The sequence below is a fragment of the Carcharodon carcharias genome, chromosome 18 (genome assembly GCF_017639515.1).
Source record: "Carcharodon carcharias isolate sCarCar2 chromosome 18, sCarCar2.pri, whole genome shotgun sequence".
NCBI classification, from domain to species: domain Eukaryota; kingdom Metazoa; phylum Chordata; class Chondrichthyes; order Lamniformes; family Lamnidae; genus Carcharodon; species Carcharodon carcharias.
In genome coordinates this window covers 52,875,606-52,902,608 of record NC_054484.1, presented here as the reverse complement: position 1 = coordinate 52,902,608, position 27,003 = coordinate 52,875,606, and the positions used below count along the sequence as shown (strand labels likewise).

Here is a 27,003-nt window from a genome sequence, read left to right as displayed (position 1 = left end):
AGGATCAACAGGTATTCTATATATGGATTAACAGAAGCATTTAAGGTTTTATAAAGGAGGACTGCTAGCTAAAATTGAGACATATGGAATTGGAGGTATCTCTGTAGCATGAATAGAAAATTGCTCAGATTTAAGAGGAATAAAGGGCCAGTTTCTAACTGGTGAGCTGTGATAAGTGACACCAACCACACCCTCATCCCACCCTGACCTCCCAGGAACATTAACTTTTCTTTATATTAGAATGGAATGGGTTGTCAATAGAGGTCAGTGCAATAACATTTGGGGCTGCATCTTCTGGTCGGTGAGCAGGGGGTGCAGGGCGCAGCACTTCCGAGGGGACGTCACGCTGGGTGGACCTTAATTAGCCCGCCCCCAATTGGGGGCGCCGATCGTGAACCCGCCCGCCTGCAGCCAGGTCATGAAAAGTCATTGGCAACCAGGATTAAGGAAAATCCCAAGGCCTTTTATACATAAGTAAAAAGCAAGAGGGTAGCCAGGGAAAGGGTAGGCCCACTCAGGGACAGAGGTGGGAATCTGTGTGTGGAGTCAGAAGAAATGGGAGAGATGCTAAATGAGTACTTCTCATCAGTATTCACCAAAGAGAAGGACTTAGCAGTCGATTTATCTAGGGAAGAGTGTGTAGGTAGTGTTGAGATCAAAAAAGAGGTGTTAGGCATCTTGAAGGATATTAAGGTGGATAAGTCTCCAGGGCCAGATGGGATCTACCCCAGAGTATAGAGGAAGGCAAGGGAGGAGATTGCTGGGACCTTGACAGAAATCTTTGTATCCTCACTGGCTATGGGTGAGGTCCCAGAGGACTGGAGAATGGCCAAAGTTGTTCCATTGTTTAAGAAGGGTAGCAGGGATAATTCAGGAAATTACGTCAGTGGTAGGGAAATTATGGAAAAGATTCTTCATGACAGGATTTACTACCATTTGGAAGCAAATGGGCATATTAGTGAGAGGCAGCATGGTTTTTTGAAGGGGAGGTCATGTCTCACTAACTAGATCGAGTTTTTCAAGGAAGTGACAAAGATGATCGACAATGGAAGGACAGTGGATGTTATCTACATGGATTTCAGTAAGGCCTTTGACAAGGCAGACTGGTACAGAAGGTAAAGTCGCACAGGATCAGAGGTGAGCTGACAAAATGGGTACAGAATTGGCTTAGTTATAGAAGACAGAGGATAGCAGTGGAAGGGTGCTTTTTTGAATGGAGAGCTGTGACTAGTGGTATTCTGCAGGGATCAGTGCTGGGACCTTTGCTGTTTGTAGAATACATAAATGATTTGGAAGAAATGTAACTGGGCTAATTAGTAAGTTTGCTGATGACACTAAGGTTGGAGGAGTTGCAGATAATGAAGAGGATTGTCAAAGGATACAACGGGATATAGACCGTTTGGAGACTCGGGCGGAGAAATGTTAGATGGAGCTTAATCCGGACAAATGCGAGGTAATGCATTTTGGAAGGTCTAAGACAGGTAGGAATTATACAGTAAATGGCAGAACGCTTAAGTGCATCGATGGGCAGAGGGATCTGGGTGTACAGGTCCACAGGTCACTGAAAGTGGCAACGCAGGTGGATAAGGTAGTCAGGAAGGCATATGTCATGCTTGCCTTCATCGGCAGGGGTATTGAGTATAAAAGCTGGGAAGTCATGCTGCAGCTGTATAGAACCTTAGCTAGGCCACACTTGGAATACTGTGTGCAATTCTGGTTGCCAAATTACCAGAAGGATATGGAGGTGTTGAAGAGGATGCAGAGAAGGTTTACCAGGATGCTGCTTGGTCTGGAGGTTATTAGCTATAAGGAGAGGTTGGAGAAACTTGGATTGTTCTCACTAGAGCTACGGAGATTGAGGGGCAACTTGATAGAAGTTTACAAAATTATGAGTGGCATGGACAGAGTAGTTAGTCAGAAGCTTTTTCCCAAGGTGGAAGAGTCAATTACTAGGGGACATAGATTTAAGGTGAGAGGAGAAAGCTTTAGAGATGTTCGGGGCAAGTTTTCTATGCAGAGGGTAGTGCATGTCTGGAATTCGCTGCCAGACGAGGTGGTGGAAGCAGGTACGATAGTGGTGTTTAAGAGGCAGCTTGACAAATACATGAATAGGATGGGAATAGAGGGATAGGGACCCTGGAAGTGCAAAATGTTTTAGTTTGACAGGCAATATGATCGGTGCAGGCTTGGAGGGCCAAAGGGCCTGTTCCTGTGTTGTATTCTTCTTTGTTCTTTGTATATTTCATTAAAAGCTAACACATGTGCTAAACATAACTGAACAGGCTACCCAGGATTACAGCAGGTGAAGAACATAAAGGCAGCAAATATTGTTGCAGTCACAGAGCACCTCATCTGAAATACTGTTTTCAGTTCTGAGCATCACACCTTCGGAAAAGTCTTCAGGAAAACTCAGAAAGTCATCATAACTTAGTTCCTTCATCTCTGGTATTATCCAATGACATAAGGAGATAGCAGATGAACTGAAGCAGTAGCTTGCATTGGTCTTCACTATAGAGGATGCAGTAACATCCCATAAATTGCTGTAAATCAGGAAATGAAAGGGAGAGAGGAACTCAGGAAAATTACAATCACCAGGGTAGTGCGACTGAGAAAATTGTTGGAGTTGTGGGCTGACAAGTCGCCGGGTCCTGATGGACTTTATTCTAGGGTCTTAAAAGAAGTGGCTAGTGAGATAGTTGATGCGTTGGTTTTAATTTTCCAAAGTTCCCTCAACTTGGGGATGGCTCCATTAGATTGGAATGTAATCACTGTAATTCCTTTATTCAAAAACGGAGGCAGAAAGCAGGAAATTACAGGCCAGTTAGCTTAACATCTGTCATAGGAAAAATGTTAGAAGCTGTTAGTAAAGATGTTATAGCAGGGCACTTTGAAAAATTCAGGGCAATCAGGCAGAGTCAACATGGCTTTGTGAAAGGGAAATCATGTTTAATCGATTTATTGGAGTTCTTTGCAGAAGTAACATATGCTGTAGATAAAGGAGAACTGGTGGATCTACTGTATTTAGTTTTCCAGAAGGCATTTGATAAGGTGCCACATCAAAGGTGATTACGAAAAATAAAAGCTTATGGTGTAGGATGTAACATATTGGCATGGATAGGAGATTGGCTAGCTAACAGGAAACAGAGGGTAGGCATAAATGGATCTTTCTGGTTTCTAGTTGGCAAGATGTAACAAGTGATGTGCCACAGGAATCAAATGACATGGATGAAGGGACCAAAAGTGTGGTTGCTAAATTTGCTGATGACACAAGGATAGGTAGGCTAGCAAGATGTGAAGAGGACACATGGAGGCAACAAAGGGATAGTTTAGTTAAGTGCAAAGACCTGGCAAATGAAGTATAATGTGAGGAAGTGTGCAATTGGCCATTTTGGCAAGAAGAATAAAAAAGAAGCATATTATCTAAATGATGAGAGATTGCAGAGCTCTGAGATACAAAGGGATCTAAGTGTCCTGGTGCATGAATTGCAAAATGCCAATATGCAGGTACAAAAAGTAATTGGGAAAGCTATTAGATTGTTATCATTTATTGCAACAGGAATTGAATACAAATGTAGAGAGGTTATGCATCATGCATACAGGGCATTGGTGAGAGCATATCTGGAGTACTGTGTACAGTATTGGTCTCCTTAATTAAGGAAGGATGTAAATGTGTTGGAAGCAGTTCAGAAAAGATTTACCAGATTAATACCTGGAATGGGTGGGTTGTCTTATGAAGAAAGGTTGGACAAGCTAGGCTAATATCTGCTGGAGTTTAGAAGAGTAAGAGGTGGCTTGATTGATACATATAAGGTCCTTAAGATTCTTGATAGGGTCAATGTAGAGAGGATGTTTCCTCTTGTCGGAGGATCTAGTACTAGGGGCCACTGCTTAAAAATAAGCAGTCCTCCAATTAGGCCTGATATGAGGAGAACTCTTTTCTCTCAGAGGATCATGAGTCTTTGGAACTCTCTTCCTCAAAAGGCAGTAGAAGCAGAGTCTTTGAATATTTTTAAGGAGTGCTAGACAGATTCTTGATAAGCAAGGGAGTGAAAGGTTACTGGGGATAGGCGGAAAGTTACAATCAGATCAGCCATAATCTCTTTGAATGGTGGAGCAGGCTCAAATGGCCAAGTAGCCTCTGTATCTTTGTATTACTGGGATAAAAGAACCACGAGCTATGATGGGAAACTGGATAAACTTGGATTGTATTTCCTAGAGATAGTTAAGATATTTAAGCTAACAGGTGAAATCTAATGAGATATTTAAAATAACGAAGAACAACGAAAAAGAAAATTGGGAAGGACTTTCCCCTATAATCATGGAATCTGGAATAAGCAAATCCAGGAAAAATAAATAATTCAGATAAAGAATTAGGAGATTTGAAAAACCTTATCCCGAGAGGCATAATTGCTAGATCAACTAAGCTATTTAAGAGGGAAACGTTATAAGAAAGAAGGATATTAAGGGATATTGAGGAAAGTCAGGGACTTTTATTGTAAAACTAAAGCTGCTACAACTCTCAAAAATAGCAAATCAAGCGCAATGGATCATGTGACTTATACCTGTTCCTAAAGAGTCAACTTCTCTAGTTAGACATAACAGACAGTTTCAAAATATTTGTATGATGGCTAGGATTGAGATAGTCTAAAGCTGGTACAGGTAGAGGAAGTAACTTGTTAATGACAACCATTTAACAAATATGCTACAAAGTAATTTCTTCCTTTCAACTTTTGTGATGAACTGCTTATGCAACTCATTTGACCTGACTCCAGTTAATGGTGTTTTTCCCTCACTTCAGTATATCCTACCTTTAAACAAGAATCCTGCTTAGAGAAATCTTCAAAGTCCTTGGTTTGGAGCTCCAGGGAGTTGAGCAGAACTTCCACATCACACACAGCTTGGTGAAGCTGCCGTATCTCTGCCAGGTAGGCGGAAGGCACATAAGAGGTTTCAGGCAGTATCCCTTCAGTCAGCACAGTTACAATGTTCTCTTCGTAAATACTTTGCTGGTATGAAAATACAATATGATATTCAACAACAACAAAATAATCATTGTGGCTGAAACAACAAAATTGCCTCATCTAGGTGGCAAAACCTCCAATTGTTGCAAAATCACTTGACCTGTTGCAGCTAATAGTACTATTAGTAGATATGGTCTTTCAAAGGTTCCTTTAACATAAGTTTACACAGAAGCAATTTTCTTTTTGGAAAGTATGCAAGTCAATTTTGGTTATGACACAGTTAGGAAGATAGAATCACACTTCAGGTTTAAGGATTGTAAACTCAAGGCACTAAAATGGAGCTAGCTTTATTTCACCAGCTGCAGAGATTACTGCAAAAGTGTTCCTGCTAAATATAAAATCCTATTTTGTAAGGGGAAATAAATAAATGACTATTTCTGTGGAGTAGAACCTGTAGCCCAATCTGGTGGTTATTTTTTCCATGAAGCAGTAAAATTAAGGATATAGTCTGAGCAAAGTTAAGTGCAGTTTGTAAAAGTTGTTCAAAGTCATTGCCGCACAGCTTTTAATAACATCTCAATTTACCTTCTCTCTGTAAACTCCTAAGTAATACAAGTTCTTTTTTCTCCAATTTAACAAACAACTGAACAGGCTCCATAATTAAGGCAAATGTGTTTTATTAATTTGGTTACTTAGTATCAATCATTATTTTAAAAATGATAAGAAAGTAACTGAACTGAGATCAGTAAAAAGATTTAAACAATCAACCAATCCCACTATCGTCCCCTCTTCCAACCTAAAGTTTGGTTGGATTGTTTATGATAACAAGTGTTACATTTCACCATCAAAAAATAGAAATTTTGAGATCAAGCAACCTGACATTAGCTGTTCAGCTACACTGATGATATATACTTTACAATCTAACCAATTAGCTTCATAAACAACTACTCAAATAAAAAAAACCAATATGAACAGAAAAACAAATCGGGACTGTAATGAAGCAGCATGGAATTTGCTGGGAAATATGTCAAAATAAATTGAAAAAATATCATGCAGCCTTGTGCATCTTCAAGATGGAATATATGATGCAGCATTTCTGAGCATGTGTTAAACAGATACAGCTGCAAGCATTTTTGAGTTTAATGGTGAAAATAGCAGCATTGTTTCAAACAGCTCCATAGAGAATGAACACTGTAAAGTGAGGCTCAAATACCATGCAACTTTTTTCCTTCCACCCCAAAACAGCTTTGAGAACAATAAATCTTGAATGGAATGCATTAAGCACAATTAAAACAACTAATAACACAGAATAAAATGATATATTTCCTGTCAAGAATCGAATCTGGCCATTTGTTCTCTGCAGTTAAAATACAATTTCAAACATTTCCCCAGTATTGTGTGAAGGTTATGTTAAATTTCACTATGTTAGATTTCTCCAACATCATCTTGAATGCTAAAAATAAAGCAATTGGCTCAAAAAGCTCATACTTTACCTCAGCAATGCAAGACATCCTGTTGATAATGATTTTGGCAAAAGAATAAGTCAATTGATTATTCATGTAGGGCAATCATGGACTATTAGTTTTATATGTTACATTAAGCTTACACTAGAATATGGAACTCTCAGGTGACTCAAAGAGTAAAGTGTTATCTTGCACTTGATAGATCAAATACATAGCAAAATCCTATGTTTCAGAGTAGTGTCTAGTTATTGTTGTTAATGAATGGTTTAAAAACTAAATCACTGCACCTGTTTGGGGTAACTGCTTATGTTTGATAATTTTAAATATCCTATGCACCAACAGAAAAAAATAATGTTTCAAATGTAAAGCTGGAGATACAATTTGTTTTTCTATTTAATCGTAATTTGTGAATGAGTCAACATAAAACATAAAGGAAGATACATGGGAAACTGTTTGTCCAATAGATTCATGTGCAATCGATTCTATCAGGGACAGGGATGGGAATTGAAGGGAAAAAATAAGCAAAGCTGATAATTGAAGAACATAAGAAAGCAGGAAGAAAAAAAGAGCCATTCAGCCAAAGAAGCATGCTTCTTTCACAACCTCTTCATGGCTACCTTAATCAGGGACTTCCTTCTCCACACACTCTCATCCAAAATCTCCAGGCTCTCTTCCAAGTCCCTATTTAAATCCTGATCTATTAATATCCATAACTCTTGCTGTTATACATCTTCAATCTTGTATCAATGAGCAAATTTACCAGACTCAGGACAAAGTGGTCAAAAATTTTGCATCTGCTTTTCACAGTTCAGCTAGACCAGTTAGAAGAAGGTTTATCATGATAATGTGGAGGTAGGATGATTTTCCCCCTTCTTCCTGTACTGTAAGTTATAAAAATACAACTTATTAAAAATCCAACTGCTTTCCGGACAAGTATTAACCTAAAACAAAAACAGAATTACCTGGAAAAACTCAGCAGGTCTGGCAGCATCGGTGGAGAAGAAAAGAGTTGACGTTTCAAGTCCTCATGACCCTTCGACAGAACTTGAGTTCGAGTCCAAGAAAGAGTTGAAATATAAACTGGTTTAAGGTGTGTTTGGGGGGGGTGGGGGGGGGGGGGTGCGCGGAGAGAGAGAGAGAGAAGTGGAGGGGGTTGGTGTGGTTGTAGGGACAAACAAGCAGTGATAGAAGCAGATCATCAAAAGATGTCAACAACAATAGAACAAAAGAACACATAGCTGTTAAAGTTGGTGATATTATCTAAACGAATGTGCTAATTAAGAATGGATGGTAGGGCACTCAAGGTATAGCTCTAGTGGGGGTGGAGAGAGCATAAAAGATTTTAAAATATTTAAAAATAATGGAAATAGGTGGGAAAAGAAAAATCTATATAATTTATTGGAAAAAAACAAAAGGAAGGGGGAAGCAGAAAGGGGGTGGGGATGGGGGAGGGAGCTCAAGACCTAAAGTTGTTGAATTCAATATTCAGTCCGGAAGGCTGTAAAGTGCCTAGTCGGAAGATGAGGTGTTGTTCCTCCAGTTTGCGTTGGGCTTCACTGGAACAATGCAGCAAACCAAGGACAGACATGTGGGCAAGAGAGCAGGGTGGAGTGTTAAAATGGCAAGTGACAGGGAGGTTTGGGTCATTCTTGCGGACAGACCGCAGGTGTTCTGCAAAGCGGTCGCCCAGTTTACGTTTGGTCTCTCCAATATTAATCTAATGTTTTTTTGAAAGTGATTAAAACAAGTTCTGATGAAGGGCAAATAGATTTGCTCTGTTCTTGCAGTATTTTCTATTTTGAGTATTGCTGAAAGAAAGAGGCTTTTTTGGTAAAGCTGTTCGTCCTGCATTCCTCAGGACAATTCACAAGAAAATACCAATGTCAGTGGGAACAACATATTTATACTGTATGGGAAGAGAATGCTGATTGGTTGGCAAGTGGACTCTGATTGGCAGAGGTATTGCCATGGAGAATGCACCAATTGATGGTGACTGACAGTTAACTGCCAAGCATTGTTTGAAACTTAAACCAAGCAGCTTGTATCTGATCGGTCAAGACATTGCTCTGGGGAATGAACGAGCAAAAGGTTGTCACTTACTTTAGCTGAAACAGGTGCAATACGTGTACATGTTCTTTCTGTCTGCAAAGAATAGGGTCCTATGTATTAATATATGTAACTTCCAAATGCGCTATATTGCAAGCCTGACTAACAACCTTAAATTGGTTGCCAGCATAATTCTAAGCAGACTAAGGATTATTTAGCAACTGTTGTCCAATCGCAGAATCACATCTAATGTTGGACACTGTGTTTTGAGTTTTAGAAGCACGGGCTGGTTGGGTAAAGTCCAAACCTTGCTCATTGCAAAAAACAGAAAGGGCATGTTGTTTAATAGGATCCTCCAGTTTTTGGGATATACGGCCTGCATACCTAACATCATACGGGCACCAAAGTTCATACACCACATTACTAATTTGTATGATAGGTAGAACGTCTTTTGGCTTGACAGCGGCATCCTGTTAGTGGCAAATATCCCTTGTGTTGCTATTGCATAGCAGCAGCATGAAACAGCTAGCTTCACCTGTTGCTCAAATTTTTGAGATACTTTGCCCTTCTAGGGTAATCTGAATTAGACTAGGCACTTTTCAGGGCCAAAAGTAACGATGAGTTTGCATGATATATAGTGTGAAATGATCTGATCAGGGTAGCTATTATCCCACAGGATGTCTTTGATGCACCCTATTTCAGCACCAAGCTTGCATGGTGAGCAAATGGATTGTGCCCTATTTATGACTTTGCTAATGAGGCCAATCTTGTAGCCCATAGAACTATAAGAATCCCAACACGTAAGAATCCCAACAGTGGAGGTAGGTTTGCAGAAGACCATGTTAGAGAACCCGCGGGCAGGTTTCTCAACTAGTATGTCAACAAAAGGGAGTTCATTTGACTGCTCTATTTCATATGAGAATTTGAGTGCTACATGAAACCCATTAAGACATGCAAGGAAATTATTACATGTAGCTGTAGATTTAAATATAGCAAATGTATCATCACGTAGCAGAAATATGCAAGGGGTAGGAGGTTAGGTGTCAATCCATCAAAGACACGTTTCTCATAGCACCCCTAGCAAAGATGTTTGTGAGAGCTGGGGATACCATGGCAACACCATTTATTTGGGCATACATGGTGTCATTAAAGCTGAACTCAACTATGCGAGTTGCCAAGTTCATAAGCTCAATGAATACCGATTCACACAATGGTGTTGGGTCTAGATCGCCATGATATAGGGCTGCAGTGCAAATAACTGTCAGTCACCATCAACTGGTGTATTCTCCATGGCTATACCTCTACCAATCAGAGTTTACTTGCCAACTAATCAACAATCTCTTTTCATACTTTATAAATATGTTGTTTCCCTGATATTGGTATTTTCTTGCAAAGTGTCCTGATGAGTATAAGACAAAAAACTTCAACAAAAAAAAGTTTCTTTTTTCAGCAATACTCAAGTTCTGTCCTACCAAATGACTATTTTCTAATTTATTGACACCTAATAGTGGACAGTGCTAACAGAGAACAATTATCTACTTATGACTGATAAACACAACTAAATCCATTATTTAAAGAGTGGTGTTTGTTGATAATTGGACAATTTGTCACATCTTGGATGAATACTATTTGGCATCTAGTCACATGGAAATGTTGCTGTTTCTGGTCAAAATGAGTATAGATCTCAAAACTATACTGCCTCCAAGGACTTGGCAAGTGTTTGCCGACTGAGTAGTTGAACCATAAAAACCAGCAAGGTTCAGGATCCCCAATTATACTGAATTAATCAATTCCTGCTTGGGAAGCTGTAGAGCACTAAAAATAGCACTAATGCTTTAGGGAGGGAACAATTATCCCATGAACCATGAGCTGGCTGGAAGTATGCGGGTTAGGGGGAACATGATTCAAGGTTCAAAAACACTATCGGTGGCCTCTGCTGGAAATGCATTTGCTTGGATGTTAGATAAGGAGAGGACTGACCTCAGCTATTACGTCCTGCCGATAAATAGCCTTCCAAAACGCACTACCGAAACATAAATAATGGCCACTTAGCCAAGTGCAAGATAGCAAAGGTTTCTGTGGAACTGTGCTCTGAGCAGATAAATGCTTTTTATCCAAGAAGGCAGAGGAGGAAAAAAGTCTTATGGCAATCATCGCTGAATCTTTGCTGAACTATCATGGCATAATGTATTTTGGGTTTATATACTGTTTCTACAGATTTTCTGAACATCTGAAAAAGTTCCATTGTTTTTTTTTGAAGAATGCAGAATTTGTGGGCTGAATTTTCCCAGCCCTGTGGTGCCAGACTTGAAGGCAGGAGGGCCTGGAAAATAGGCAGGGGGGAGTCATGTCAGGACAGTTCCCTGATTCACTCCTGCTGACTGGGAGGGTTTCCAGGATTCCATTGAGAAGTGAGTCAGCTGCCCACCACACGGGAGACGGGCAGCCAAATTGCACTGTTATGGCCTCAATTCAGATTGATTTTGCAGCCTTTCTTCCATTTTGCTGGCTGAGCAGCCCCTCACCAAGTGCGCAGGCCACCAGCTTAATAGAAGTGCCCTCCCTGTGGTAGGCCGGGGACCATCAGAGACAGAGGCGCCATGCCACAAAGAGGGAACTGAATTAACGAAAGGCCACAATCATTGTCCGGACCATTACCACGGAAGGGTTTCCCCTTCAGGCCGATTCCTACTAGTCTCGATGCTGGTTACTTGTTGCTTGATGTGGAGGCCAGCAAGATCACCTCCATTCTCTCCAATCCTGCCTCAGCAGAGCCCACCTATCCCGGTGGGGCTGCCAAAGCTCTAGAGCTGCCTGCCCTCTGACTGGGTCGGTAGCCTAAGGATGGCAAACTCGGACACAGCCAATTCGGAGGCCGCCTCTGGGAAGATTACTGAGCTGGTCTCCCTGCCAACAAGCACAGGCTTGGGACCTTCATTTAGTCCTGATGTCAGGGTCCCAAATCTAGCAGGGAAATTCTGCCCTATTACATATTACACTAAGCAATTCTCATGTGTCCTTAGATTCAAGGACTTTTTGACCTAAATTAATGACTATGAAGGTGCTTTCAATGAATTGTTTTTTTCATATTCTTAACATAGCCAAGGCAAACTCTGCTAAGTGCATAAGCACTCATTCGGTAGAATCTTGCCTCTGTTGTTGAATGCAAGATGGTTGCTCTGTTTCTGCAAAAGCTTTCTTTCACAAATGAGAGACTATAAGAACCAAGACTACAAAGGTCTTTTCTATCCCCTTTCAGCTATATTTTTATAATTATCAATGCAAGGAGGAGGCAGCAAATCTAGTATTCATCCAAATGTCACAATCGTCTTCTTTGAATTACTGGCCAAACTTTGAAAACCAAGCTTAGGAGGTGCATATTTTCTTAACCACTTTGAGCAGCATCACCAGATTCAGAGGCAATGATACAGGTTTGAAGATGTGAGACAACAAAGTTTTGTTAAAGTGATGGGAAATGAGTATATAATATTAGCACCTGCTACAACGATCAAGTCTAAACAAAAAATGTATATGAACACTGGAGTACACATAAAAATTGATGACAATTTTAGCTACTTTGCATTAAAAACATAAATAATAATTAGGCATTATAAAAGATCTAAATCAAGTATGCACTGAACGATAAGTGATCCCACAACCAACAGATCAGATCTAAGCTTTACAGTCTTGCCACATCCAGTCATGAATGTGAATCCAGTCAACAATTAAACAACTCACTGGAGGAGGAGGCTTCACAAATATTCCCATCCTCAATGATGGAGGAGCCCAGCACATCAGTGCAAAAGATAAGGCTGAAGCCTTTGCTACAATCTTCAGCAGAAGTGCCGAGTGGATGATCCATCTTGGCCTCCTCCAGAGGTCCCCAGCATCACAGATGCCAGCCTTCAGCCAATTTGATTTACTCCACGTGATAACAAGAAATGGCTGAAGGCACTGGATATTGCAAAGGCTATGGGCTCTGACAATATTCTGACAATAGTACTGAAGAATTGTGCTCCTGAACTTACCCCACCCCTAGCCAAGCTGTTCCAGTACAGCTACAACACTGGCATGTACCCGGCTATGTGTAAAATTGCCCAGGTATGCCCTGTACACAAAAAGCAGACAAATCCAACACAGCCAATTACTGCCCCATCAGTCTACTCTGGATCATCAATAAAGCAATGGTAGGGATCATATACAGTGCTATGAAGTGGCACTTGCTTAGCAATAACCTGCTCACTGACGCCCAGTTTGGGTTCCGCCAGGGCCACTCAGCTCCTGACCTCATTGTAGCCTTGGCTCAAACATGGACAAAAGAGCTGAACTCCCAAGGTGAGGTGAGAGTGACTGCCCTTGACATCAAGGCAGCATTTGACAGAGTGTGGCATCGAGGAACCCCAGCAAAACTGGAGTCAATGGAAATCAGGGGGAAAACTCTCTGCTGGTTGGAGTCATACCTAGCACAAAGGAAGATGGTTGTGGTTGTTGGAGGTCAGTCATCTCAGCTCCAGACATCACTGCAGGAGTTCCTCAGGGTAATGTCCTCGGCTCGACCATCTTCAGCTGCTTCATCAATGACCTTCCTTCCATCATAAGGTCAGAAGTGGGGATGTTCACTGATGATTGCCCAATGTTCAGCACTATTTGCAACTCCTCAGATACTGAAGCAGTCCATGTCCAAATGCAGCAAGACCTGCACAATATCCAGGCTTGGGCTGACAAGTGGCAAGTAACATTCGCACCACACAAGTGCCAGGCAATGACCATCTCCAACAAGTGAGAATCTAACAATTGTTAGATATTCAATGCCATTACTACCACTGAATCCCCCCCCTGTCAACATCCTGGAGGTTGCCATTGATCAGAAACTGAACTGGACTAGCCATATAAATGCTGTGGCCACAATAGCAGATCGGAGGCTAGGAACCCTGCGATGAATAGCTCACCTCCTAACTCCCCAAAGGCTGTCCACCATCTACAAGGCACAAGTCAGGAGTGTGATGGAATACTCCTCACTTGCCTGGAATTGTGCAGCTTCCACAACACGCAAGAAGCTTGACACCATCCAGGACAAAGCAGCCCACTTGATTGGCACCATATCCACAAACATTTACTCCCTCCATCACCTACGCACAGTAGCAGAAATGTGTACAAGATGCACTGCAGGAATTCACCAAGGATCTTCAGACAGCACATTCCAAACCCACAACCACTACCATTTAGAGGGACAAGGGCAGCAGATAGCTGGGAACACCACCACCTGGAAATTCCCTCCAAGTCACTCGCCATCCTGACTAGGAAATATATTACCATTCCTTCACTGCTGCTGGGTCAAAATCCTGGAACTCCCTCCCTAACTACACCACAGGCACTGCAGCAGTTCAAGAAGGAAGCTCACCAACACCTTCTCAAGGGCAATGAGGGATGGGCGATAAATGCTGGCCCAGATAGCAAAGCCTTGGGAGGAGGCCAAGATGGATCATCCACATCCCATGAATGAATGAAAAAAAATTATCACAAAGGATACCACAAGGACAAGTATAAACAATGATTTAAAGAATGTTTCCAATTTCTTTTCAAAACAAGGAAAAGCAAACCCCCCAGTATTATCTAATTAGTGAACCATGGTGTGGTGAATTCCATTTGTTGTAGAATAAAAGCTGCAAGCCTCCAATTCATTCTCCATGTAATCAAATTTAGAAATACTCATGTACAATTACTTACTGCTTGCAGTGGAAATTAGAGTGGCATTCTTTCCTTTTTTAGCCCCTTAAAAAAATGTCAATTGCAATCAATATACTCATGTACAATTATTTACTGCTTACAGCGGAAACTAGAGTGGCATGCTTTCATTTTTTAGCCCCTTAAAAAAATGTCAATTGCAATCAATATCTCCATTCATAATGAAAGACTAAGAAATTACTACTGGTGATCTCAGCAACAGAAACACTTGATGCATTGATAAGATACTCCTCTATCCATCACTGTAATGCAGCCATTAATTTTTTCATCTTAAATTGGTCACCACCTCCATTAAAACAGCAAAAAAGGAACATCATGCAATCAAATTAATCTTCCATCCATCAACACTTTGAACAGTGATGGTCCGTAATTTCCAATGGAGGGACAACTGAGTCAGATTATAAATCCCTTCATAGTTCCTTACCCAGAAATCCAGCTGCTCCTATCTTGCCCGACCTTCCCACTCAGGCCAGGTGAGATTTGTGTAGCGCAGCAGATTCCCACAGCCTTCCGTCCAGGGCTGCAGTGTTGGAGGTAAGGAGGGCACACCCCTTTTTTATGGCACTAGCTGCGGTAAAGCAGGTAAATTTAAAGGTCTAGCCACTTTGAGCTGCCAGGGAGAGGGTAAATACATAAGGTAAGTGGGCAGGATTTGGGGGATGCGGGGGATGTGGGTGAGGGGGTGTGGGGTAGGAATGGGTTGTGGGAGGAGGGTCAGTTGGTCAGTGAAGGGGGTTGCTCAGTTGGTGGGGGGGGGGGCTTGGTTCGGGTGGTCAGTGGGGAATGCCGTTGTAGCCAGTGAGTAGGGAATAGGGAATAGTCAGTGGAGAGGGCAGTCTGTTGGCTGGGCATGTAGTCGGGGGGATGGGAAGGGAAGTTGGGTGGTGGGGAATGTAGTCGGGGAGGTGAGGGTGTAGTGGGATGGGTTGGACGTACAGTCGGGGACGAAGAATGTAGTCAGATAGTGGGGAGCGCAATGAGGAGGAGGGTGGATGGCAGTCGGTGGGGTGGAGGTGTAGTCAAGGTGTACTGTGGGTGGTTGGAGAGGGTAGTCAGGGGGGTAGTGGGTGGAGAGGGTAGTCGGGCTACGAAGGGCAGTTGGAGGGGTCCTTTGGAGGGGTTCCTTCAGTGTTCAGGGTGTGGGGATATACTCAGGATGTGGGTGTACTCGGGGTGTGGGGGTAGTTGGGAAGGGGCGGGGTCCCATGCATTTGGCGGGGGCATCAATCTGGATGGTACCTGGGGAGGGAGTGAGGGGGCACAGGGGGCTAGTGGGGTGGTGTGGGGGCGGGTGGTGGGGGGGGGGGGTGGGTTGGGGGGGAGTCCTGTAGCATGTCAGGAGGCATGGAGGGAGTCCTGTAGGGTGTTGGGGTGGGTCAGTAATATAGTTACACAAATGCTAGAAGTGGTTTTACTCTTCTAACTTTTCTGGGTAACTATTACAGGAATACAGTTGGAACCATCCGAAGTTTGCTATTTAAATCGCATTATTGGATGCTCCCCAGTCCAGGGCAATTATCCATCGAAGTTTGAACTTGCCAGGGCAAGTGCTCTGCAATCCTGACCTGTGGAGATTCCAGCAGGGGAGGCAGCAGGGGATGCAATTCAGCAGCGCACCGTTGGTGTAGCCCTAGATACACTGCCCTGGAGCTCTGAAATGAATGGGCCAATGTGTAAAGAGCAGAAAGAACTTGCACTTTTCATGATTTCAGGGAATCCTGTTACCACTGTTGCAATGCAGGAAAAGGCAGTACTAATTTGAGTATAGCAAGCTCCTACAAACAGCAATGGGATAGTGACTAGATCATCTGTTTATGGTGATGTTGATTAAGGGATAAGGGGTGATCTTCATCCCAGGAATAAGTCAAGTGAACCTTCTCTGAATGTTTCTAATGCAATTATATGCCCTCTTAAGTAAGGAGACCAAAACTGTACACAGTACTCCAAATGGAGTCTCACTAAGGCCTTGTACAACTGGCGCAACACTTGCTTACTTTTATATTCAATTCCCCTTGCAATAAACACCAACATTCCATTTGCCTTCCTAACCACATGATGTACCTGCAAAATAACTTCTTGTGATTCATGTACCAACACACCCTGATGTCGGTTTTGATGTATCTCTCTATTCAAATAATATACTGCATTTCTATTCTTCCTGCCAAAGTGAACAAGTTCACATTTTCGCACATTATACTCCACCTTCCAAATTTTTGCCCACTTAACCTATCTAAATCCCCTGTAGACTCTATGTCCTGACAACCTTTTTCAAACCTATCTTTGTGCAATCAGCCAACTTAACTAACATACATTCCGTCCCTTCATCCAAGTCATTGATATAGATCGTAAATAGTTGAGGCTCCAGCACCAATTCCTGTGGCACACCATTGCTCTGCAATCCTGACCTGTGGAGCTTCCAGCTGGGGGGGCGGCAGGGGGTGCAATTCAGCAGCACACCTTTGGCGTAGCCCTAGATACACTGCCCTGGAGCTCTGAAATGAATGGGCCAATGTGTAAAGAGAAGAAAGAACTAGCACTTTTCATGATTTCAGGGAATCCTGTTACCACTGTTGCAATGCAGGAAAAGGCGGTGCTAATTTGAGTATAGCAAGCTCCTACAAACAGCAATGGGATAATGACCAGATCATCTGTTTATGGTGATGTTGGTTAAGGGATAAGGGGTGATTTGGACACTGGAAGAGTTCTTCTGCTCTTTGTCAGATATCACCAAGCACCCAACAGGGCAGATAGGGCCTCAGTTTAACATCCCATCTCAAAGCTGGCACCTCTGATGGAGCAGCACTTCTTCAGTACTGCACTGAAATATCATCCTAGCTTACATTTTTAAGTCTCTGGAGTGGGATTTGTGCCTTCTAATTAAGAGGTGGAAGTGTGGCAATTTAGCCAAGGCTTTGCACTCAGTTCATAACTAGAATCCTTTTCAGGTCAGGACGCAACCCCCAAAAATACAGAATACATCAAATTCTTTGGACTGGAACCATTCCCTGAGTTAGTGTCAAGAATGTATCAGCCAGACTCCTACTTAAATGTCTTCTCCATTTCCAAGTGTGAATCAAAAGAACTGAAAACAGCAGGTGCCTGGTGTTGTGACATTTTATTTAAGAAAACACCAGTCACAATGAAAGGGCTGCACTTTATTCCATATGTTACACAGTAGGGGACAGGATGCTAAGAATCAAAACACTAACTATAGTTAAGTTTTACTACAAATAATAAAGTTAAGTTTGTTTTAGTTCATTAACCTCAAGTGCTGGAAACTCTCTTAAATAGCAGCCAACATGAAGAATATGATTTGCATTATTGTAGTGCCTCTAATTCACAAAAACATCCCAGGGCATTACAAAGTTGTGAGAAAAATCAAGGTTGAAACAAAGGAGGAGAATTTAAGAAAGCTGGCTGTAAGTTTGGTCAAGGGCATGAGATTTCAGGAGTATTTTAGAGAAGGGGAGAAATAGAGGGGTTAAGGGAAGGAATTCCAGAAAAGGAGACCAAGTGCCAGAGAGGCAGATTGTCAATGGTAGGGAAAAAGGGATGCACAAGAGGTCAGAAAAGCACGGACAAAATTTGAGTACTTTAATTTTTTGAAACAGGGATTGTGATTTACAATTATCCCCATCCAGTTCTGTTGAAACAGGCAGCATGCTGCTTCCAAATTTGAACTATTTCAGCATGCAGCTGAGTGTGATCCACACTGCTGACTGCATGCTGAAATGGGGGTCCCCAGCAGCATGCATGGCAAGCACCTGTTACAGTCACTGTGCACATTTGTTTCAGACAGCCTGGGCATTGAAAAGGCAATCTGTTGCTCTTAAAGGAGAACGCTTGATCATACCAAAGTTGTTGCAGACTGTGGAGGAATTAGGTACAAGGAAAAACACACCAAGGCATTAGTACAGGAGTTGCAAAATAGGACAGAAGTATTATTTCCTCAGTGTGCCTAGAGACCCTCAAGGAAAACACAAGAACACAAGAATTAGGAGAAGTAGGCCATTCGGCCCTTGAACCTGCTCTACCATAAGATCATGCCAGATCTGATTGTGGCCTCAACTCTGCTTTCCTGTATGTCCCCCATAACGCTTGACTCTCTTGTTTATCAAAAATCTATCTAATTCAACCTTTAATACATTCAATGACCCAGCCTCTACTGCTCTGTGAGGAATTCCACAGACTAATGACCTTCTGAAAAGAAAAATCTCCTCAACTCAGTCTTAAATACAAAAGCCCTAATTTTTAAACTGCGTCCCCTTGTTCTAGACTTCCCCATCCACCCTGTTGAGTCCTCTCAGGATCTTATATGTTTCAATAAGCTCACCCCTCATTCTTCTAAATTCCAATGGGTATAGGCCCAACCTGCTCACCTTTTCCTCATAACATCTTCATCCCAGGAATAAGTCAAGTGAACCTTCTCTGAATGTTTCTAATGCAATTATGTGCCCTCTTAAGTAAGGAGACCAAAACTGTACACAGTACTCCAAATGGAGTCTCACTAAGGCCTTGTACAACTGGCGCAACACTTGCTTACTTTTATATTCAATTCCCCTTGCAATAAACACCAACATTCCATTTGCCTTCCTAACCACATGATGTACCTGCAAAATAACTTCTTGTGATTCATGTACCAACACATCCTGATGTCTCTTCTGATATCTCTCTCCATTCAAATAATATACTGCATTTCTATTCTTCCTGCCAAATTGGACAAGTTCACATTTTCGCACATTATACTCCACCTTCCAAATTTTTGCCCACTTAACCTATCTAAATTCCCCTGTACACTCTTTATGTCCTGACAACTTTTTTCAAACCTATCTTTGAGCAATCAGCCAATTTAACTAACATACATTTCGTCCCTTCATCCAAGTCATTGATACAGATAGTAAATAGTTGAGGCTCCAGAACCGATTCCTGTGGCACACCATTACGAATAGCTAGCCAACCTGACAAGACCCATTTATCCCTACTCTCTGCTTCCTGTTAGCTAACCAATCCTCTATCCATGCTAATAGGTTATCCTGTAACCATGAGCTCTGATTTTGTTTAGTAACGTTTGATGTTGCACCTTATTGAATGCCTTTTGGAAATCCAAGTATCTAGAGACCACTTTATCCACCTTGCCTTTTACTTGCTCATAGGACTCTAATAAATTAGTCAACCACTATTTCCCTTTCGCAAAACCATGTTGACCCTGCCTAATCTCATTATGATTTCCTAAACTACCTCTGTAATAATGGATTCTAGCATTTTCCCTGACAGATGTTAGGCTATCTGGCCTACAGTTTCCTGCTTTCTGTTTCCAATCCCATCCACTTTTCCCATCCACTGGGACCTTTCCAGAATCTAGGGAATTTTGGAAGATCACAACTAATACATTCATTATCTCTGCATCCACGTTTTATATGTCGATGGGTCATAAGGACTCGAAACGTCAACTCTTTTCTTCTCCGCCGATGCTGCCAGACCTGCTGAGTTTTTCCAGGTAATTCTGTTTTTGTTTTGGATTTCCAGCATCCGCAGTTTTTTTGTTTTTATAGAAACTCTATATGTTTTTATATTTCTAGCTAGCTTTCTCCTACAGTTTTGTATGCTTGTACTGTATTTCTCACAGTATGATACACTTTTCTTTCAATTTGACACTATCATTAACTTCTTTAGTTAGCCACGGATGATGCATCCTTCTCATTAAGTCTTTCCCTCTCGATGGAATATATCTTTGCTGAGAGTTATGAAGTATTTTCTTAAATGTCTGCCACTGCTTCTCTATTGTCCTACCTTTTAACCTATTTTCCCAGTTAACTTTCGCCAACTTTCTGTCCTCATACCATTGTAACTGTCTTTATTTAAGAGATTACTCTTAGACCCAAACTTTTCACCCTCAGACTGAATGTGAAATTTTACTGTTATGATCACTGCTACCTAGAAGCTTCTTTACTATGAGATCATGAATCAATCCTGTTGTATTGCATTTAACTAGGTCTAAAATAGCCTGCTCTCCATTGGTATTAGAAAGTACTGCCTGAAGAAATTGTCCCAAATACCATGAACTCATCTTCCAGGCTAACTTTACAAGCTGATTTGTTCAATCTATATGAAGATTAAAATCGTCCATGACTATTGCAGTACCTTTCTTACAATCCCCCATTATTTCTCCCTGTATACTCTGTACTACAGTGTAATTAGTGTTGGGGGGAACTATAAATTATTCCTACATGTGACTTATTAACTTTGCTATTTCTTATCGCTAGCCAAACCAATTCTACATCTTGATCTTCTGAACTAAGGTCATCTCTCACTACTATACATGTTATCCTTAATTAGCAGAGCTATCCCACCTTTTCCTAGCTTTCTGGCTGCAGACATGCTGAGAAGTACAAGGTTGGAAAGTTTACCTTTGTTCCAGTCACAAAGACAACATTCCTAACTTTGATAAGAGCTGCTTCAGTCCTGTGGCAAGGGTGGAAACCTGATTGGTGGGATTCAAACATGGAGTTCCTGGAAAGATGGGCCCGGATTTGGGAAGTGACAACACATTCAAGGACTTTGGAGAGGAAACAGAGGTTGGAGATAGGACGGAGGTTTGGAGATGTGATGGTAGTTTGAAAGGATGGTGGAGTCAAGGGTTGTTTTTTCGAGGATTGGTCTGATGATGGCAGATTTAAAGGGAAGAGGGACAGCACCTGAAGAGAGAAAATCATTTACAATATTGACTAACATGGGGACCTAGAAGGAAATTTGGATGATTAGCAGTTTAGTGAGAATAGGATCAAGGGAAATGGAGTGTCACATGGACAAGATGAGTTCAGGGAGAGCATGAGGAGAGACAGGGGAAGAAACTAGATGTGAGCTTTATAGAAAATTTCGCCAGGTGGGCAAGTGGAAGGGAATGACACAGCCGAAGCAGCTGATCAAATGGTCTTGTTCTTAGTGATAAAGAAGCTTGACGCGCTAATTCCTGGTGGTAAGGGTGAAGGGGACAGGAGAGAGAGGTTTAAGGAGACGTTTTGCAGAAAGGAAGCAGGGGGGAGGGGCTATCTTTCAGGATTCATCCTAGAACAATGTGAGGCGAGATCAAGCGATTGTTTTAAGTGGTCTGCGGCTAAATATGTTTTTTGCCATATCCTTTCAAATCTGTGTTCCTTGGACTTAAGGGAGTGGAGATAAGGGCCATACCAGGTTAAACACCAATTGCAGATGATGGACTGTTAGCTCCTGCAGTTCCTGTACATCTCCCTATTTGAATGCGGGACCTGAAAAGCCACATGCGTATAGTCGATGGCTCCCTCCAACTTTGGGAATCCTGCTATCCTGGTAAAGCCATGTGCCTGCTCGTCCTACTTCTCTCCGATAAAATAGATGATAAAGTTCATCTGCTGGCATACAGACCCTCTATTACATCCCTGATGCAACAATGGGTGGTGAGCTAGGAAATATAGGCTAAGTCGCCTGCTCCAGCCTAAAAGGATCCACTTGCATACAAATTGAGGAAAAGGTGGCTTGGCTGCTATGTAGCTCTAGGTCCAGTTGAAGGAAGCAGCACAGGGTCAGTGACCACCTCCCTGGTGAATCATGGACACCTTGCGCTATGTTCCTGGTTGAACTGGATGTCAGAAAAATGCACCCTGAACGTCCCAGGCGGCTAGAGTCTTCTTTAGAGAGGCCTCCTCCTCTTTCACTCTCTGTGCAGAGCTTCCCTTCTCTGCAGCTTCTGTTCCATCTCCCTGTCATGTTGCAGGCCAAGACGGACTGAAACTGCAGCCCCTGTAACTCTAGCATACTTTTTGATGACAGAGCAGAAAACTCTTCCAACATCCCTGTCAGGATGCAACAACATTGCCTCCAAAATCCAACAAATCATCAAAACTCCTCCAAGATTACACCATGATATTTTCACAAACATCACAAGAGCAAAAGTAAGTTAAAAGCACCTCACCTGCAAGTTAGATGGTTGAACCCTTAAATAATGTTAGTTGGGGGTCCCTTGTGCAGTTGTGTTCAGCTGTGAATGAACAGGAGAGGTCTAAAATGGCTGAACGTGTTTCAAGTCAGCCAAAGAGGCTGATTAACATCACGTTCTGTCCACTCTGCAGGATTCCAACACATGCATGGTGCTTCCATGCTAGTTGAGTGGGCTGCAGTGGTTATTGGATGTGATTCGACCAACAGTTGGTTTCTCTTTCAGAAAGTTCAGCATCACTATGAAGAGGGAGACATAGGCCCTGATTTCCATTCTTCATTCTCTGTCATTACGAAGGAGGGTGGGATTGTGAGCTTTGTTTTGATTAATAGTTTTATGAGCAGTTTATAGGAAGAAAGTTTACGAGGAGGTTTTTAATGGCTTTAATTTTGACTATTTTATAAACACTTAAGAGGGTTAACTTTTATCACATGGAGTTTGAATGATTGTGTGTTTTACTGGCAATTTTATGGGCAGAATTTTGCCCTTGGCGGGCTGGGGCAGGTGGGGGCAGTTGGGAAGGCGACCGCCGTCTGCGATCGGCACTGCACTGCGATTTCATGCTGGTGGCCAATTAAGGCCCCTCCAGCATGAAACGTGAGCAGCAGCGCTGAGCATTGCTTATGCGGGAGGTGTGGAGGGGGTGTGGAGGAGGTGGGGGCGGAAAGAGTGTGAGCCAGCCAAGCATGAACTTCACGCTTGCGTTCGAGTGAGTGCTGCATAATCTCCCTGAGGCACGGGGCTACCTCAAGGAGATGAAGTGATATTAAAAAAATGTTTTAAATAAAATGTAATAAAACATGTCCCCTCATGTGACTCTGTCACATGAGCAGGGACATGTATTAATGAAAAGTTAACAGTTTTATTTTATTTTTATTTGCTTTTGGAAGCTCCATCCTGCCTGTGGATGAGGTTTCTAAAAAAATGCAAATGCCACTTGGCCTTTTCGCCTGCCCGCCAACCATTAGGATGGACAAGCAGTGAAAACTTTACGTTAATTGATGACTTAATGGCCTTAACAGGCCTTTTAGTTGTTGGTGAGCAAGCTGCCAGCTCCAGCGCATGCCCACTAACCGAACTGGCACACTCGGTAAACGTCAACGCGCGTCATTTCATGATCGAGTGGGTCGAGTGCATTCCCGCTCACTGACCGAAAATTTCTGCCCTATGAGCTTCTAAAAGGATTAAAGTTTTTTTGAAGAGCTTTCTCAATAGCTGTTTACTATTTGCCAGTTTCATGAGCATCTCAAAGATTTCCCAATATAATAAAGGGCTGGTTTCTGTCTATAATGGATACTGGATGATTGTGCATCAGGGCTCTAGAGGGGACATGGGGTGGGTGCAGCGTGAAGGCTGAGAGCTAGGGTGCCTAACACTCATTTACAGAACTCAGCCGATGTCCCAGGGGACCAAGGTCCGTCTGCCTCGGGCATGCTTCAGGAGGCAATGGCCCTGACTCCAGCTGGTCCCCACCACCTTGCCATGGAAATAGCATGGAAGCGCACTGCTGGGCAGGAGACAGGATTGTGATGCCGGGAAATTGCCTGACTCACAATTCCCAACTTGAGGATGAAAATTTGGCCATAGAGTGAATGTTTCCATATGTGGGGAAGAAGGTCATCAATGTAAGAAAATCATAAACAAGGCAAATAGTGAATTCAGAAGAAACCTATTTACCCATGACTGGAACTCAATACTGCAGGGAGTAGTTTAGGCAAATATAATAGAAGTTATAATTGGAACAGACTTAAATATGATTTACTCACCATAATACCTAACCATTGTAATTAATAGGGTGGGGGAGTCATATTACACTATTAAGCTAAAATTCTGAGGCCAATACTTCAAATTAAGTGCATTTGAGACTTTGTGAATTGTTACGGGATCTGACTTACCTTAATGTCGGGTGGAGCTTGGTAACTCCAAGTCCCGACCAGCCTCAGGAGTTTCCGCGCAAGTGTGGATTGGGGGCTGGCTGCACATGCGCAGCCCAGCATTTGAAGATTTTCAGGACGAGGACAGGGGCCCAGTGCGCCTGCGTGAAGAAACAGAAAAGAAAAAGAGCACGAAAACCAGATCATGTGACTGAGCAGCAGAGCACCATAATTGAGAAAAGTCCTAGACAGGGAGATATCCCAGGGAGAGGGGACAGGGTGAGGTAAGAAAGAAAGAACAAAAGATGTAAAGAAAGGCCCCAAGTAATGAAAGTGTTGTGACTGGCAGGTTTTACCAGTGAAGGCTCAGGATAAGACCTGGAGATCTGAAAAGGTAGCAAAAGGTTGGTGATTCCTTGCTATGTGCTGTTGGGAAAAAGACAAACCTTTGGAACAGTGGTGTTCTGCTCAGCGTGGCCAAAGAGCTGAAGTTGTGCCTGTGAGTTGGTGCTGAGTGCAGACTTGGGAATTCAGAGGAATATGTCTCGGGAGACGAGATTGGAACTCTCCAAACTGAGCTGCAGTTGAGGTATTCCAAGTCAGAGCAACTTTTGGAGAGAATTCCAAGGCTAGATCTTTGAAGGTGAAGACAGGAACTCCTCATGAGACAGACAGAGTTTCAATGAGATTAGTTGGCTCAGTGTTTACTGATGTCTGGGTGAGTTGCTGAGAAATCCTTGGGACCTGCTTTGGTTGCATTTGCCATTTATTGTGCAGTATATTATTTGATCACAGTTTGCCTGTCAACCCACGTGTGCCTCATATTAACCCTAAATGGCAGAGTATAAGAGAGATATTATAAATTGTTTTATCTTTCTGACTTGGTATGGTAAACTTTATTTTGTTTGTTTAAAAACCATTAAATTTTGTGGCTTTATTCTCTTAGCAAATGTCTTGGACCTCAAACTTTGTCTACTTTAAACAAAAAGTTACTGGTCCTAACTGGGTAATACCAAAATCCTGGGGGTTTGGCCAAGGATCGTACCAATTTTTATAGCCAGCCCTCACAGGCCTAATAAATGGGCTGTAAATAACGTCAGACCTCTCAATCCAGGCTCTTTTCTAGGGTCTGATGGAATTAAGGTAACCTCCATTCATTTAAGTTTCATTCATTTAAGATCCGAAGTTACATGCAATAATACGGCTCAAAGTAAACATCAATGTATTACTGAAAATGTTCATTCCATAGAGGTCCCTAGTCAGTATAAAATAATTTGTCACAGTTCTATGACAACAACAAAAGAATCAACAAAACAAATGGATTCTACTGTGGGATAAGTTTAAAAAATGCAACTTTATTCAAAGTAATTCATTGGTTATTTTTAACATCACAGGTAAGGAGGTGTTTTCAAAAGGTCTGAAGTTACCTAACCACACTACAAAGTTAAGACGAGGAACTCAACAGTTAATTAAATTTCTTCTTCAAAAGATATTTATCCCTGTTGGAGTAAAATTCAACAGGCACTGATAGTCCTCACCAAAAACTCTCCAAGTTGGTGTGATATTCAATTTGGAGAGCATCACAGTGTGTTTGATCCCCATACAAATGCACTTTGTACAACATGCTTTAGAGTAAACTTAGCGCAGTCCTAAACACTGAATTTTGCAGGCAAATAAAACTTTTGAAGGGTATCACAAGAGTTTGCCTCTACAAGTTAGTTCAGACATTCCAGTGAATATTCACAACCATGGCAGGGGTTGGGGCAGAAAGTGAAGGGTGCGGCAGTGGATAAGTTCAGTATGAGATGTCTTTTGAGAGTGGGGGTGAGGCTAAGTCAGTAAGGTTAATATTGATGAATCATTAAATAGGGTGGGATTCAGAGGTTTACCAGTCCCTGTGAGTACTCAAAGTGTAAGAAGAGACAGTTAGCGAATAAGATGGAGCTGGGTTGGGGGCAGGGAGAGAGTCTGGCCTAATAAGGGAAAAGTTGTTCATCTTAAGTTCAAAGATAGCCAGGAACTAGAAGGATGGCCAGGAAAAATTCAGAAAGATCTATACTCCTCCTAAGGTTCCCTCTGCCAGTTTGATTCACTCCATGTGTAATCAAGAAACAGCTGATAGCACTGGATCCATGCAAAGACTATGGCCCCTGACAACATTCCAGCAATAGTACTAAAGACTTGTGCTCCAGAACTTGCCACCCCACCCTGCCTAGCCAACCTGTTCCAGTACAGCTACAACACTGGCATCTACCCGGAAATTGGAAAGTTACTCAGGTATGTTCTGTCCACAAAAGGCAGGAAAAATCCAGTTACCACCCCTTCAGCCCACTCTCAATCATAAGCAAGTGATGGAAGCGGCCATTGATAGTACTATCAAGTGGCACTTAGTCAGCAATAGCTTCCTCACCGATGCTCAGTTTGGGTTCTGCCAGGTCCACTCAGCTCCTGACCTCATTACAGCATTGGTCCAAACATGGACAAAAAAGCTGAACTCCAGAGGTGAGATGAGAGTGGCTGCCCTTGACATCTAGACCACATTTGACCAAATGTGGCATCAAGGAATGCTGGCAAAACTGGAGTCAATGGGAATAAAGGATAAAACATTCCAGTGTTTGGAGTCATACTTAGCACAAAGAAAGGATGTTGTGATTGTTAGGGGTCAGTCTCAGGACCTCACTGCAGGAGTTCCTCAGGATAGTGTCCTCGGCCCAACCACCTTCGGCTGCTTCATCAATGACCTTCCCTCCATCATAAGGTCTGAAGTGGGGATGTTCGCTGATGATTGCACAATGTTCAAAACCATTCGTGACTCCTCAGATACTGAAGAAGTCCATGTACATATGCAGTAAGACCTGGACAACATTCAGACTTCGGCTGATGTGTGGCATGAATATGAGTTGCCACGTAAGTGCCAGGCAATGACCACCTCCAATAAGGGA

The 27,003-nt window shown here is 42.3% G+C and overlaps 1 protein-coding gene across 1 annotated transcript in view; it reads right to left on the bottom strand.

The window, feature by feature from the left end:
• dmd (dystrophin) overlaps positions 1 to 27,003 on the bottom strand; it is a 1,748,406-nt gene that overhangs the window by 936,443 nt on the left and 784,960 nt on the right. Inside the window, exon 41 of the mRNA XM_041212034.1 lies at positions 4,809 to 5,006. Within this exon, the coding sequence (XP_041067968.1) occupies positions 4,809 to 5,006 (198 nt within the window). The remainder of the gene's footprint in view (positions 1 to 4,808; positions 5,007 to 27,003) is intronic.